Here is a 16,150-nt window from a genome sequence, read left to right as displayed (position 1 = left end):
CCATGTTAATAGATTTATTATGGTCTTTTCTAAGTTTATAACTGAACAGATGAACTATGTCCACTTAAATGTTGCATGTATTAAAGGAGAAAATGTAGTTTCTAAAGTTTATGCTAAATTCTTCTTGTCAAATGCAGATTCACATACGAACCGGATTATTCTGATAATAATCTTGTAAAGCAGCCCTGATGAAATCAACTCCACATATGTGAATGTGTAACGTACATCACAACATTGCATATGTGCCATGTACTATATTGCTTTAGACATTATATTTTCAGCCGAGTTGGAGCTGTTTGTTTAGATGTAACCATGTATCTTGATTTGGTGGTGTGGTCTTAGCCATGGTGCTAGTTTGGATGCCGAGTTGTAGTACTCAGTGGGTTGGTGTATAACCTGTGCTGCTGTTGGTGATGACATTGACACTGAGTGAAGATGGTGGTTATCTTGTGTTAAGAGACCAAAGCTTCAGGACCAATGGGTCTGCAGGAAATGAATGGGGTTCTTGAGATCCGTTGGCACCATTTATGGTGGCTCCTTGATCATCCAAAATAGCTGGACAGAAGATACTTTGTAGTTGTCAACTGTAGACCACAAGTTATATGTCCCATTCTTGTTAACTTATCATTATCACTATCTGAGTAAAAATCTAATTTACTGTATCACCGAGTGAAAATCTAATTTATTATAATCACTGAGTGAAAATCTAATTTATCACAATCACTGAGTGGAAATCTAATTTATCACAAACACTGGGTGAAAATCTAATTTATCACAATCACTGAGTGAAAATCTAATTATCATTATCACTGAGTGAAAATCTAATTTATACAGAATCACTATTTGAGTGTAAAGCATTTATACCAGTATATATCCAGCTTGTGGAGCCAAAATTGTACAAGTTTACATACTGTATTTGCCCTTGATGAATTATCACATGTGTACATCCATAATCAGAGCACCCTAAGTGACTAATCATTGTTTATTTTTGTGATTAATTTCTAATCACTGACCACCCATGGTGACAGATCCATCCATCATATTTGTTTATTTTCTATTCATTCATTCTTGTTGATTACTCATTTCAGTTACATGTTACGATTCATTTAAATTATTTGTATCAATTTCCTTATATCAGTTATTTAACTCAATGTGCATCATTTTGTTAAATCCTTATTGGAATTTATGCAAATGAGTCTGGTGTCAAATTTAATAATTTTTTCAATCACAATACAGTAGTCCCCCTCTTATAAGGCCACTCCTAATGCAGCAGGGAAGTGGCCTTATAATGAGGGTGGCCTTTCTAGAGTGGGATGACAAATGCGAATAGTAAATAACATATGAAGAAAGTCACAAATACATATAATTCTAAAACATTTAATATTTTCATTAAAATATCATATGCATGTTGTGAAATAAATGTAAAACAAAGTGTCATCATTTTCAAAAGAATGCTATGAATAACCATTGATATAGTTTTAAAACTGTCTTTATAATTATGTTACAGATTACATCATCTGTCACTTTGTTGGTAACAGTCTAAAACACAAACCAGTCTCATCACAATTAAAAATATCCTTGCTGGCATATTCCCTGCATATATCATTTAGTCTTTTGTTCCAATCTTCGACAACTTCATTATTAACATCAGCTGATTCTCCACTAAGGACAGAACACTTAATATTGTGTCGCACTTGAAATCTGTGCAACCATCCGTTACTTGCGCTAAAGTCGTCATATCCCAATTCAACTGACAAAATTGTTGCTTTTTCTTGTATTCAAATCAGGATACAAACGTCTCCTGGCTCAAACAATCTTCCTTTGTCTGTCTATTTCACCTTCCCACCTCTGCAGAATTGTTTTATTATCTTTCACGATATTGTTCATCTGAGTCTTTCCGACATCAGTTTTGCGACCCCCCCAATTCAGTCAGGTGAATTAATTTCACTTTCTCTTCAAAACTGAGAATTTTTCTTTTCCTCAATGACATGTTGATCTTTTTGCAGTAAGTTATTCATGTTGCCAACTACAATACTGATAAAACAATTTTGTATGCATCTAAACAAATTGCTGTGTGTTTTTAAAGGAAGTGATCTTGTCTTGTGATTCATTAGTCGCAGTCTGGTACCCTATTGTTTTTATACATTTCTTTACACTAAGTGAGAGAAGCCAAAATGGCTACGATATGTACCAATAACATCACATAGATCTGACCTCGCGGCTGTTAGGATTCGTAATTTTGACAATTATTGTCAGTAGTAATAGCCACTAAATTATCAACGGCTATCAAACCATTTTCCTGCTGACTTGGGTATTGTACATCGATACTGCCACTTCTCAGCTGTTAAAACTGTTCAATAATTGTAATCTTAACAATTATCAGAGTGACTAAACCGGACATCTTATAACACAGTTGTAAGGCTAATTGGATTACATGTACTTACCCGTTTGTATGGATTAAAATTTGAGTCTTTCTGGTTTTTTATGGAATAAATTTGGCTTCTCATGAGGCGTAAATGATATAATATTAACCTTAGTTGTACATGTCCTTTAGTCAACACTTCTTTCCGTAATGAGAACCTGACATCGGGAAAAAGAAATCGGATTACTTAACACACGTTATGAATAAAATACTGGTTCTGGATAAATATTCAAATAAAATGCGGCCTCTTGTGAGGGGTAAATTTTATATTATTGCACTAATATGTTGGCCGCTGGTCACGTTAGCTGGGTGGCCTTTCGCGAGGGGTACTTTTGAACACAAACTTTGTCGGTGCCAACGGATTCTGGCCGTAAGGAGCGGGTGGCCGCTGGTCAGGGGGGCTGTTCAAGAGGGGGACCACTGTATGCAAAAACATCTTAACTGCACAACTGCTCTTAGTGTCTTCACTACAATCTGACCCCAACCAGGATCATCCTGTTACAACTGGCACATAAACACAATTCTGGCTATGCAGTGCTAAGTTTAGGAATCCCAAAAAGACACATAAAAATGATCAAGGTAAAGAGGGACAAAATCTTTCAAATAAAAAGTCCAAGATTTTATGCAAACTACTTTTTTTTAAAAATCCCAAGACCATCTCAGTATTAACAGCACAAGACGCATACCAGTGCTGAAGGCCGTCTCTATTAGTCACTTGCTGTGACACTGCAGGGGGTACATTACCAATCCTGCAGGGGATACATATTAAAACTTGTAGAAAACGCAGGTGAAACATACCCTGAATGTCCTCCTGGCATAAAACTGTTTCTCAGGTGCCAACTGCAATAGAAAATATATACATTTTGTAAAAAGACAAAACAAAAAATAAAACATTTAAATTCAACAAATATTGGTCACTCAAAGGGACTGAAACTCTACTAGCAAAGAATAACCTGAAAAATCGCCAAGATAAATCAATTTCTTTGGTACATAGAATCTACTGGCTTGTGAAATTATTTGAAATATTCTTAAGAAACCCCAAAGATGGTGATTGTGGTGACAATGTTGCAGGTGAGATGAGCATCAGTTAAATTTAGAGACAAATAGAACTAAAAAATGATCCTAGTGTGAGTAAGTTTCACGACTGTCATATAAATAGTTTAGGAATAGCATTAATGACTGAACGAAAAGGCCACTACATAGGGTCTTCAAGAAGCAAAGCTAAAACGTTTATGTAACCCAGAGTCTCACATGTGTCCAAAATGCTTCTCAACAATGATTTTATAACTTTTAAAAAAAGCATAATGCAATAAGTTTTATCCCAAAGTGCTTGCACAGGTGAGACAAAGATTGTATTCCATCAAAAAAATCAAATGTTTTGAAGTTTGAATTTCTAGTTGCAAGAGCAACACCAGGTCAAAACCTTTGACTTTTTCAGCTTAAGTACATGTACTAAGCCTAAAATATTTTTCAGTTTAGAATCTCTGCATCTGAATTATGCATTTTACTGTCAGTCAGAAATCCAGCCCTTTGGACATGTCCAGCAAATATTAATCTTGTGGGGGGGGGATGGGAACCTCCACCCATTTCTTAAATCTGTGTTAATATCTTAGAAAGATATGAAATGGATTCTAAAGGACCTAGCAAATGTTTTTTTAGTATCCTTCTTATGCATATTTTTGATGGGAAAATTCAACAGGTGAGTACATGTAATATTGAAGCTTAAGCTGCATATTTTGTATATATAAAAATAAATATTAAACATCTAACAACTGTTTCAAATACTTGTTTAATAAAGAACAAGTTGATATTTAATATGATTTGATTTAAGATGGTAAATGTGCCAATGAAGCATGTATCTTTGCTCTTGCTTTCATAACCCCCTTGCCTCTGGCCATTTTTATCGTGAATGCATCATTTTCTTCAGCTAACTGACTTGGCTGGTTATAGCATGGTTTGGTACATAACATGGCCATGTCTTATGGACCAAAACCATCATGTTATAGTGAAGTTATACAATATATAAACACACATTCCCCAAATCACAATAATGTTTACAGCTTGACTGGAAGTTTTCCTATTGGAAGCATCAGACAAATATATGCATCTTAATATTCTGGTAGCTTTTTTGCTCAAAAGTTTCAAACAATTCAAACAATTAACAGTAATGTATACGTAATGTAATTTTGAAAACTGTATGAAATGTTTGGAGATATAATTCAACTTGTGAATTCATGAAGCTCCTTTTCACTCTGTTGTCCTGCAAGGGGACTTAATTTGATCCCTGTTAGCAGTCAAGGGACACCAAACTGGCTATATGGCCATGAATAAATAAACTGTATAGCAGTCAAGAGACACCAAAGAGGCTACAAAGCCATGAACAAATAATTTTAAGGCAGTCATATTACATTTAATGGACTATACAGATATGAATAAATTAATTTTTTTAGCCAAGATACTAAATGGGACATACAGCCATGTATAAATAACTGATCAATATCATCCATTTTGAAAAATACAACCCAAAACACTGTTAAGTCTATCAATATTAACAGCTTGTTAAAGCCTGTCAACTTACCTCCCTTTTAAAGAAAGGGTGATTCAGTGCTTCAGTGGCTGTAAGTCTCTTCTTGGGATCTAACACCAGAAGTTTGGAGATCTGAAATAAATTATCCTCATTATTAACTTCGAACATAATATAACTTGCATCCTGACAACTCGCGAACCTGCTTATGCGTAGATCACATTTTTTAAACCAGAAAATACCCCAAAAATTGATCCCTATTTGTTGAACTTGAAGAAAATCATGATCAAAATTGGTAATGGAAACTTTAATGTATCGCTCATTTTATTGTTGAAAACGGTAGATAGGATCTGGAAACTTTAATCAACACTATAAAATATCAAATTAAAAAATAGGTCATACAATTTTTTACATTTTATTTTCAACTGACACTCCTAGTACACTGCAATTAACGATATGTAAGGAAATGTTGATCAATGAAAATGTCACGCTGAGTGGAGGCAGTACTTTAATAAATAAATACAAATTAAATAACTTTTTTATCAACTGAAATTTGTGTTCTAGTTCTATCTTTAAGTTCCTTTTAAGTGTAATCATCATAAATGCAATGTGTCCTCTTGTAATTAAACGCAAAATGCGCCAATCTACCATAACAGCTACATCCGTGAGCGTTACTCTGAGAACCTATTTAAATGTTGACCATGTTTTGATAACTGACTTCCAGAAGTATTTTATTTATTGTTGCAGTGAATTAAAAGCTGTCCTCCTTTGTATTATCACATTAATTATGTCTTCTGAATCAAATAAAGGAGGTAGAATAAAAGAAAAATTAAAAGGCACGAAAATCCTACAAACTTAAAATCTAGTGGCCCCGGCTGTATGTCGGGTGAACTCACTTCATTTAATCAATCTAACACTTATCAATGTTACTGTGTATGTGGGGCCCTGAGTGGCCGAGTGGTCTAAAGCGCTGTCCGTTATGGATCACTGCCATCGCACCTCTGTCTGCGTGGATTCGAGTCTCGGATTCAGCCAACGTGGGTATGTAAGAAAGCTTGCCAGTAGCTTCTCGTGGGTCGGTGGTTCTTTCCGGGGTTTTCCTGGGTTCTTCCTCCACCATTAATACTGGCCGCAATGTATAGCCTATCGTGTGCTGAAAAATGGCGTTAAACCCTACAACAACAACAACATTGTGTATGTAACATAAACTAGCCTAAATTAACCGACTCTTTCATAACTGTGATCAAAGATAACAAGGTAGCCAATGAATACTTCGAAAAATAAAGAGCTTGATTTCACAGATATGGACCATTGTGGGCAAGCAAGTTTCAGAGATTTCTTGAACTGGCACTTAGAGATATCCTCAAGGATGATAAGAAGTTTCATTATTAATTCCAATGAAATCACGACATCAATATTGTACTAATTGAGCAATAAAAAAATTGAGTTTCAACATATTGTCTCATGAAATAAAGTGGACTCCTGAATTGGCAGGATAATAATAAACACCACCACGGGAACCAGACTCATCAACAAAACAAAAAACAGTAATGTAATACACAGATTTTTTGTGTACACGTGATGGTTGTTGAGACCAGTTGGAATGACCTTTCACGTTGGACATTTTGAAAATAAATGTTATTTAAACAGAATAATGAACAACTTCATTAGAAAAAGCACGTTAATAAAAATTATTATCAATGTGATTGTCAGCCCAGTTCCCTAATCCCCCCCACCCCACCATTTACTCAATGTCAAACCGATTTGTTTTTCAATTTTTGGAGGTCCCTCGGTATCTCCCGCCTCACTTATAGTGTGGTCTATGTTTGTGGACCCCGTTGTGCGTGAGTTATCAAGGGAGAGGTGTAGTTTGATTACTAAAACATAATAATAAGTCCTGTATCCAACTATTATTTTAAGAATCTGACACTTCTGGTCTATTAATCATAGTTGTCTTTTGGGGCAAAAATGTAAGCAGATTCAGAAAATTGTTATAAAATAGGAATTCAGAAATACAACCATGCAGTCCTTGAAAACCGGAGAGTCCCATTAAAGATACAAGTACACTGTTGTACCTACCAGATCTTTTGGTGGTTGACTGATGTCATCCCACTCTGGGGAACCAAATGAGTAAGTTCCATGCATTATCATCCTAAGCATCTGCATCTGTTTCCGGTGCCAGAATGGTGGTGCACCACTCAGCAAAGTGTACATAATGACACCACATGCCCAAATATCTACCTCCCGCCCATATCCAGGAACATCCTCATACATTGACACAGCCAGTACCTCTGGGGCAAGGTATCCAGGTGTACCACACAGTTCTACAACAGAGAGTATAATGAGTAATTTGCATCCTATAATATATATACAAGAAAACTATAAGGACAATACTGGCATATTTATTGTCTCATGCAACACTGTAAGGAAGTGATTTTCACACTAGAATAAATCTGAAGTTCAACGAAACTCAGCTGATTATACTGGCTAAAAAGAATTTCAAAGAATCCATGATAAGTCTGTTTCTTCTGTCCTTTTCTTCCTTTTAATTGACAAGTATATAAACCATCTCGGATATTCTCGAGAAATTCCAACACTGCAAATTTTGTAACATGTGGTTTCTTAGAAGTTCAAGTTTGAGGTATAAGAAGCCTACTGGTGAAATAACTGTATTGATATAACTACCCCTTTGGGAGAAGCAGAGATTAGATTTAAGATGCTCGTCATGGTGTTTAGTTTGATAGTCAGTCTGCATAATTTTCTTTATGACAAACTAGACATTATTAGGAAGTCTTCTGATGAAAATGCCATGCTGATATGTTTCCAGCTTGTAGGAGCAGACAATAAGATTCTCAAAATGGCTATCATGGGGGCCAAGCTGGATATCACATTCACACCATATTCATTTTGGACCAACTAGAGTATATGTGAAATATTTCGGTGAAACCACAATATCAATATGACCAGCCATGTACAACAAGTGCAATGGCAACATTAAGAATTTCCAGATGGCCATTGTGGTGTCCATACTGATGATTAGATTGGCACCATTGTCATTTACAACCAACAAGATATCACAAGTGTGTTAGTAAAACCTCTGTTGAAACAACCATCCATTCAAAAGGAGAAATGATAAAACTTTGTCGAGATGAATTGGTAGCCATATTGGGTATCTGAGGCCCACCAAGTACAGGACCAACAAAGACATTACAAGAATTATTAAAAACCCATGTCAATATGTCTTTATGTTCAGAAGCTGAAGCAACATCCAGATTTTCAAGCTGGTTGCTGTGATGGCCATAATGGACTTCAGATTAGCATGATTTTCATTTAGGATGATCTATCGTTGGTGAAAATTCCAGTAGTGATAAGAAGATTTTGATTATGGCCACTGTATTAGTCATATCAGACCCTAGATCACTACCATTTTCAAAACAAACCAGCATGACCCCAATACTGATATGACTATAATAGAAGTTTCCAGACGACACTGTAATGGATGTATTAGACATCAGATCAGCACCATTTTCATTTAAGACCAACTAATGTATACAGCGCAAGAAGTCTTCTGTTAAAAAAAACCATGTCAATATGACTTTCCATTCAGGAGGAGTAGCAAGGATGGCTGCCATTGTGGTCATACTCTGCATGTGCGTGTGTGTGATTTGGATTTTTATTGTTGCTTTAACCGTTTTTCAGTTATACTGCTATGTCTGCAGTGTGGCAGTTTATAGTGATGTCTAGCACTGGGGCATCATGCAGACATATAGCATCATTTCCCTCCCTGTCACAATATCCTGACACCAGGTCAACCAGTCCTAACACTAACCTATTAATGCTGAATGCCTAGCAATGCAGCCCTGGGTTCAAACCTGCAACCTCCCGCATCCGAGGCAGACACTCTAACCATTTAGGCCACCACAGCGATCCATACTGGATGTCAGATCTGCACCATTTCAATGAAAGACCACATCTTTTAGTGAAAATCCATGATGATATGACCATCCATATAGAAGTAGTGGTAACAAGATTTAAAGATGGATGTGAAGTGGCCATATTTGATAATTGAATGGTAACATTTTCATTTAGGCCCAACTGGACCATGGGAAGAATGTGTGTATGTAAAGATTATCCAAGTAATATAGGAGGAATAGCAATAATAAACTTTTGACTCCAGACACATGGACAATGGATGGATACAGGACAGACCATTCCATAAGCTCTTCTCATCCATCACCAGCTAAAGCCAGTACAGATGACTTTGAGTCTGGGATAACCATTTGTTTTGAAGTTGCTGTGGCAAGCCAGTACAGATGATACTGAGTCTGGGATAACCATCTGTTTAGAAGTTGCTGTAACAAGCCAGTACAGATGACTTTGAGTCTAAGTTGCTGTAACAAGCCAGTACAGATGACTTTGAGTCTGGGATAACCATCTGTTTAGAAGTTGCTGTAACAAGCCAGTACAGATGACTTTGAGTCTGGGATAAACATCTGTTTAGAAGTAGCTGTAACAAGCCAGTACAGATGACTCTGAGTCTGGGATAACCATCATTTTAGAAGTAGCTGTAACAAGAACATTCACATTTTGAGAGGTCACATCAGCATTATTACATTTAAGACCAACAACATATAGTGAGAAGTGATTCTGTGAAAACCAATGTTAATATATCCATGCCTTCCAATGGAATAGTGATAATAAAAAGTTGAAAATGGCACCATGGTCATCATGCTGGAGGTCTGATCAATACTATTTTAAGACCAACTAGATGTCATAATAAGTCTTTTAACAAAACCCCATGCTGATGTGACCATCAATTCATAGAGGACCACAAGATTTTTAAGATGGTCACTGTGGTGGCCATATCTGATAAAAGATCAGTACCATTTCCATTTAGGACCAACTAGATATCATGTTGTGTGTGTGATTTGGATTTTTAACATACCTTTAATAATTTTTCGGTCATATTGCTACAATGTCTGCAGTGTGGCAGTTTATAATGATGTCTAGCATAGGGGCATCATGCTGCTGACATGTAGCATGATATCCCACCCAGCATCATTATCCAAACAGCAGGCTGACCAGTCATAACACTAACCTCTTCATGCTAAGCACCAAGTGAGGCAGCTGCTAGTACCCCTTTTACAAGTCTTTGATATGACTTGGTCGGGGTTTTAACCTGCGACTGTCTACATCCAAGGTGGATGCTCTATCCACTTAGGCAACCAAAGTGGCCAAAAAAACACATGCTGATACAATCATTTACTTAGGAGAAGTAGCAATAACAAGATTTTCAAGATGATTATCATGGTGGCCATATTGGATATCAGACTGGCACCAGCATCATTTAGGACCAAACTATACATTATCGTTAGTCTTTCAGTGAAAGCCCCATGGTGATATGACCATTCAGGAGAAGTTTCGATAACAGAACATTTTCAATATAGCTGCCATCACCATTTCATTTAATAGGCACAACAAAATCTCACAAGTTTTTAAATGAAAACTCCATGCTGATGTGACCATCCTGTTTAAAGAGTACCAACAACAAGATTTTTAAAGCAGTTACTGTGGCAGCATTATAGGATTCCAAAAAGCAATATTTTTGCTTAAGATCAACTAGACCAATGTGTGTTTGGTTTCAATGAAATGCTGCAAGTAGTTTAAGAGAAGTAGTGATAACAAACTTGTGCTAACAGACATACAGATGACAACACACAATTACATAAGCTGTTCAGGTCATTGTTCAGGAGAGCTCATGTCCCTTAACAAGACTACCAAATTTTTATGATAAATTTTGTAATAATCCAAGCATTATATCTAATTTGGGAGATGGGGGGAGGGGGCATTGAAAAGTCTTTATGTAAAGATACACTATTAAAACTGCTTAAAATCTTTAGTAAAAAATTTTTTTTATTTCTTCACTCAATTTGTTTTACAACAGTACTATATATACTTGCCTACAAGGGTACCCAAGTGGTCTAAAGCGCCCTCCATTACGGATCACTGCCATCTCACCTCTGTCTGCATGGGTTCAAGTCTCGGATTCGGCCAATGTGGGTATGTGAGAAAGCTTGCCAGTAGCTTCTCGTGGGTCGGTGGTTCTTTCCGGGGATTTCCCGGGTTTTTCCTCCACCATTAATACTGGCCGCCATGTGCCTATCGTGTGCTGAAAAACGGCGTTAAACCCTACAACAACAACAACAACTTGCCTACAAGTCCAACTGCAAACAACAATGATCCTGATCTACCATAGCAAAATGCGTGAGCAGACCAGGGTTGTCTGTTCCACTAATTACTCCAAACAAACCCAGCACTATGCAACTGCAGATCTGGGTCCATGCAGTTTGCAGTTGGAGTCAACCTATAAGTGAGTATATACGGTATATCGGAGGTATCATGAAATGTGTCAAGAGGTTAATGACCTACCTGTAAGTTCTTCTCCATCTTCTAATACCTGGGCAAAGCCAAAATCGGACACTTTGATGTTGAGATTATCATCCAATAATATGTTCTCTGGCTGTAAAATAGTTAAAATGTAAAAGAAACTTGATTATTATTTCAATGAAAAGTGACTTCACAATGCAGAAATGAGGCGGCATTTAGAGGTGGGATCCTAAAATAGTCTAGGAAAACATGATTAGAGAAAAATAAACACTCTTATTTACCTACAATTCTAAAATACTGTGACAACTGTAGAGTGCTTTCGGATTGGCTGAAAATCTAAATAACTGGCTTTAGAATCCATGATAGATGTATGCCCAGACTGTTTGTCATGTTGTAAAGATCCTTTTACTAGACAGAAGTCAAGCAGTAGATTGCCAACGTGTAGGCAATAGCTTCAACATTTCGAGCAAAGCTGACAGCTAGTCCAACAATAATAGTTAGTCCAACACTAATATCTAATCTAACATTAACAAATAGTCAAAAACTGACCACCAGCCCAAGACTAACAGTTCGTCCAACACTGACCACTAGTCCAACACTAATAGCTAATCTAACATTAACAAGTAGTCCAAAACTGACCACCAGCCCAACACTAATAGCTAGTCCAACACTGATAGCTAGTCCAACACTGATAGCAAGTCCAACACTGACCACTAGTCCAAAGTTAATAGTTTCGTCCTCACTCCTAGCATTTCTCTGAGAATATGGCTACTGTAGCTTGACAGCAAAACCTTCTATTTGTATCACATCAAATGCAAGACATTACTTTTTTAAATCCAAATCTTCATTATCATCAAGTTTTATATTGATGTTCTTACTATCACTTCTTACGTTGGTGGATTTGATGATGTTAATTGTGTTTTACTGTCACATGCATCAATTTCAATAGTTATGCTAACCCAATGCCCATAAAACTCAATTTGTAACAGTTAATTTAGCTTAATGTCTTCTTATCTTCAAGTACAAGACTCATCTCCTAAATACAAGCCTCTGAAAAACAAGGTCTGAAACATACACACACATGTATTTAAACTGCTTTAAAAACTAGCACTTTTCAAAGACTATTTCAGTTCTTTGAGAAAACAAAATTGAGAATTCCCCCACATAGTTTTACCTTGAAATCTCTTCCTATACAAATGTACAGCCAAATGAGTCATGGATGCATACTATTAATGACCTTAAGCATGTGAGATCCAAATGTTCTCTACTAATGATTACAGTACTTTATGGCCATGACTTTACAGATGTAAAAATAATTTTAATCTTTACCTACCAAGCAAAATGCAGAAATTATTCAAATTAATTCACCAATTCTTTTGTTGTTGCAATAAGCATTGTTTAATGATCTCTACTTTCTGGGTTTAACTTTGTGAACTTGGCTCTTACCTTAAGATCTCTGTGAACAATCTTCTTGCTGTGGATAAATTCTACAACATCAAAGAGCTGCTTCATTATGACCCTGCAATTAACATGGTTAAATTCTAATTAAGAATAAAAATTCAAACTGCAGTCCAACACACACACACATCAGTAAGCCACCTAATCATATATATAACTGTAATAAGATTTTCCAAAAGTTATGGTCTCACCTACATAAGCATGGTGAGATGTTATATCACATATATAAGAATTGTGAGATATGGTGCTAGTCTCATAAAAACATGGTGAGATGTAATGTCACTGTCTCCTGTGAGATATGATGCCAGTCTTGTGTATAATCATTGTGAGATACAATGCCAGTTTCATGTATAATCATCATGAGATATGATGCCAGTTTCATGTATAATCATTATGAGATATAATGCCAGTCTCAAGTATAATCATTGTGAGATATGTCTGTCTCCAGTTGTTGTTGCTGTTGTAGGGTTGGCTCCATTTTTCAGCACAAAAATAGACTATATATGGCAGCCAGTATTAACGGTGGAGGAAGAACCCAGGAAAACCCTGGAAAGAACCATCGGCCCACAAGAAGCTACTGGCAAGCTTTCTCACATATCCACATTGGCAGAACCCAAGACTCGAACCCACACAGACAGAGGTGAGAAGGCACTTATCCGTAATGGTGAGCACTTTAGACCACTTGGCCACTCATGGCCCCTCTCTCTCCTGTAAAAGCATGGTAAGCTGTAATGTCAGTGTCTGAATGTATAAACATTGCAATTTTATTCAGCACCTTTGTAGAACCTTTCCTTTTTTTAGTAGCTACTGCCATATTTGCTTCATTTGTACAAATTTAAAAGCCTTTCAAGTCAAGATGCTTTTTGTCAATGTCTCTAAAGTTATTTCTTGAGAGTGACTTAGATGGTTTCCATTTTTGTTAAAGTTTTCCATATCTGAGGATGGATGGCAGCATTTGTAGAAATTTTAAAGCCACTGAAGGCATTAACTTTCTTCAGATTTTATCAAACAATGCTGAGCTGTGTTTTGTGAAATTGGTTGGTTGTTATGAGTTCAAGGCCATTTTTCAGCAATGATAGGCCATACGTGGTGGTCACATGGTTCCCATGTTTTTCTGTATATAAATGTCCAGGTCTTTTCCAGGATGAAATTAATTTTTTCAAGGTTAACATATGACCATTACTGAATGGAATTAAAGAACGTTTTGGATTATAAAATATGCATTTTCTGAAGCTGAAGATGTTTCTCTTTCAAGACTCTCCAAAACATATATGTCAGAAATGATGATCATGTACAAAACCACAAAATGAGCCACACAACAAATTTGACTATATTCCTATAAATTGGCATTTAAAGCCATTTCAATGTACAGAATACAAATTCCAACTTTACTTTGCTGACCTGCATTATGTTGCTATGTGGAAACAACATAATGAGCACAAATTATTGTTTCCTTTCAAACTTTTAATTCCAAAGAATTCTAGAGCAATGTATGTGCATGTTATACAAAGTAAACATTTTCTATCACAGTATGAAAAACAACAACAAAAAATGCAAAGTATTAGAATCTTACTTGTAATAAAAAATATTTTAACCCTGAATTTATGTGTGCCAATAAAATCTCAAACAAGATATTTCAACCAACCTAAACTTCTTAAGATGATTTGGTTAAAAATTCCATCATTTGAAGACATTTACAAAAGGGTCGATTTAAATTTTGACAAAAGACCTTCAAAATTTTATATTGCTGTATAAACAAGGACTGAATTTTCTGTAAAATGAACTTGTCTTCTTGTAGTTCAATAAACCAGTTCCAAAACCTGTATTGATAAATGGGCTCTTATCGTTTCTTAATATATAATAAAAGGGACTACAATTTCCCATTTCACCTGGGTTTTATTTAAGATCTGAAACCAATGCTTCAAGCTACATGTCATTGTAATAGATTTGCACCAAAGTTCAGCTCAGAGATTCAAAATTTTTCTAACCTGGGTTTCCTCTGAATATTCCAAACCCATTTTTCACATTTGGACATTTAGGATATAGTGTGGGTTCAAAGCAATTACATATTTTAAAAAATTTGGAATCTGCCGCCACTGTAAGATAGCTTACCAGAAAATTTGATCTATGTTATATCGATTTATACCTGCATGAAATCGATAGGAAATTATTTATTTTCTCAAAAGTGGCAAGTATTATAATCGTTATGTCTTTAATCTGTTGACAGACTAGACAAAACTTGGCAAAGATGAAATCTGAACCAGTAATTGCCATTTGCGTTAACAGTCATATGACTTCACAACTCTCAAACAATGACATCAGAAGTCCAATAGTCACACGATATCAACAACTCCTTTTTAATGTCGTTGTACAAAATTTCAATTATATTAAATGATAGTCTGATACTTTTTGTAAAAACCAGAAAGAATATATAATTCTCAACATATTTATTTCGAGAGCAACTACAAGAAACTTGGCTAGTCTGATTCATCAAGCAGAATAGTCTGGTTCTTTACTTCGTATGCTCCCTGCGAGAGAAAGCACATGTCAACATGGTAGTCACATGATACAACAAAACTCCGGAAGTTGGTCTCAGAATAAATATAGAGAATTTTGTACTCTTTTGTTTTTGTATTTTTATTACAACCACTATACAACTTTGATTTAAAATATTTTTCTACAACATTTGAAAATGATGGTTGTGAGATTCTTTGTGCTCATGCGACTAGCAATCAAAATCGCTAGTACCAGCTCAAATTTCATCAACACATTAGTTTTATCGTCTTTCAGCAGATTAAAGACATAACGATTTTAATACTTGCAATTTCTGAGAAAATAAATAATTTTCATATCGATTTCATGCAGGTTTAACTCAATTTAATGACGTTTAAGTTTGCTAGTCCATCCGCAAAGTGGCTATGCTTTAATGCCACCATGTTGGCCTCTTGTGACGCTAGACTGGTTTTCATACCTTCCATATATAAAAAAAATATGGATATCGAACTGTCTGTGAAACAAAAAGTCTACCAGATGAATCTAATCCATTAAGCATTTGGATTGTCTCAACAAATTTATTTATGGCAAGCACACAAATGATCCATACTGCAACCTCCTAATATTCTGGTTAGAACTCAATAAATTTAACTCATGATCAGTTCAGTTACGACTCAGATACGTAATTGTTTCAGGCGTCAAGTTGTGATGGAAAATTCCTGGTTTTTTCCCAACTTTCGTCAATATCTGCAACATTCAAATACTTTTCAAGGTCAGGAAAAATATTATTTCTCCTGACTTTTCCCTGATTTCCCAGTAACGTGGTCTGCATATTTGGTGAATGAAGAACCCAGGAAAACCCCAAA

General features: G+C 35.9%; 1 protein-coding gene across 5 annotated transcripts in view; it reads right to left on the bottom strand.

The window, feature by feature from the left end:
* Nucleotides 1–16,150, bottom strand: part of LOC149775729 (phosphorylase b kinase gamma catalytic chain, skeletal muscle/heart isoform-like) — a 108,366-nt gene that overhangs the window by 16,325 nt on the left and 75,891 nt on the right. For all 5 annotated transcript variants that reach the window (XM_089943965.1, XM_089943966.1, XM_089943968.1 and 2 more), the window contains 5 exons: nt 12,780–12,852; nt 11,376–11,466; nt 7,026–7,270; nt 5,001–5,081; nt 3,221–3,262 (listed from right to left, as the gene is read on the bottom strand). In XM_089943965.1, the coding sequence (XP_089800091.1) occupies nt 3,221–3,262; nt 5,001–5,081; nt 7,026–7,270; nt 11,376–11,466; nt 12,780–12,852 (532 nt within the window). The remainder of the gene's footprint in view (nt 1–3,220; nt 3,263–5,000; nt 5,082–7,025; nt 7,271–11,375; nt 11,467–12,779; nt 12,853–16,150) is intronic.

This window comes from Sinohyriopsis cumingii, chromosome 19 (genome assembly GCF_028554795.1).
Source record: "Sinohyriopsis cumingii isolate HCF-2022 chromosome 19, ASM2855479v2, whole genome shotgun sequence".
Lineage (NCBI taxonomy): Eukaryota > Metazoa > Mollusca > Bivalvia > Unionida > Unionidae > Sinohyriopsis > Sinohyriopsis cumingii.
This window is presented reverse-complemented; position numbering and strand designations above follow the sequence as displayed.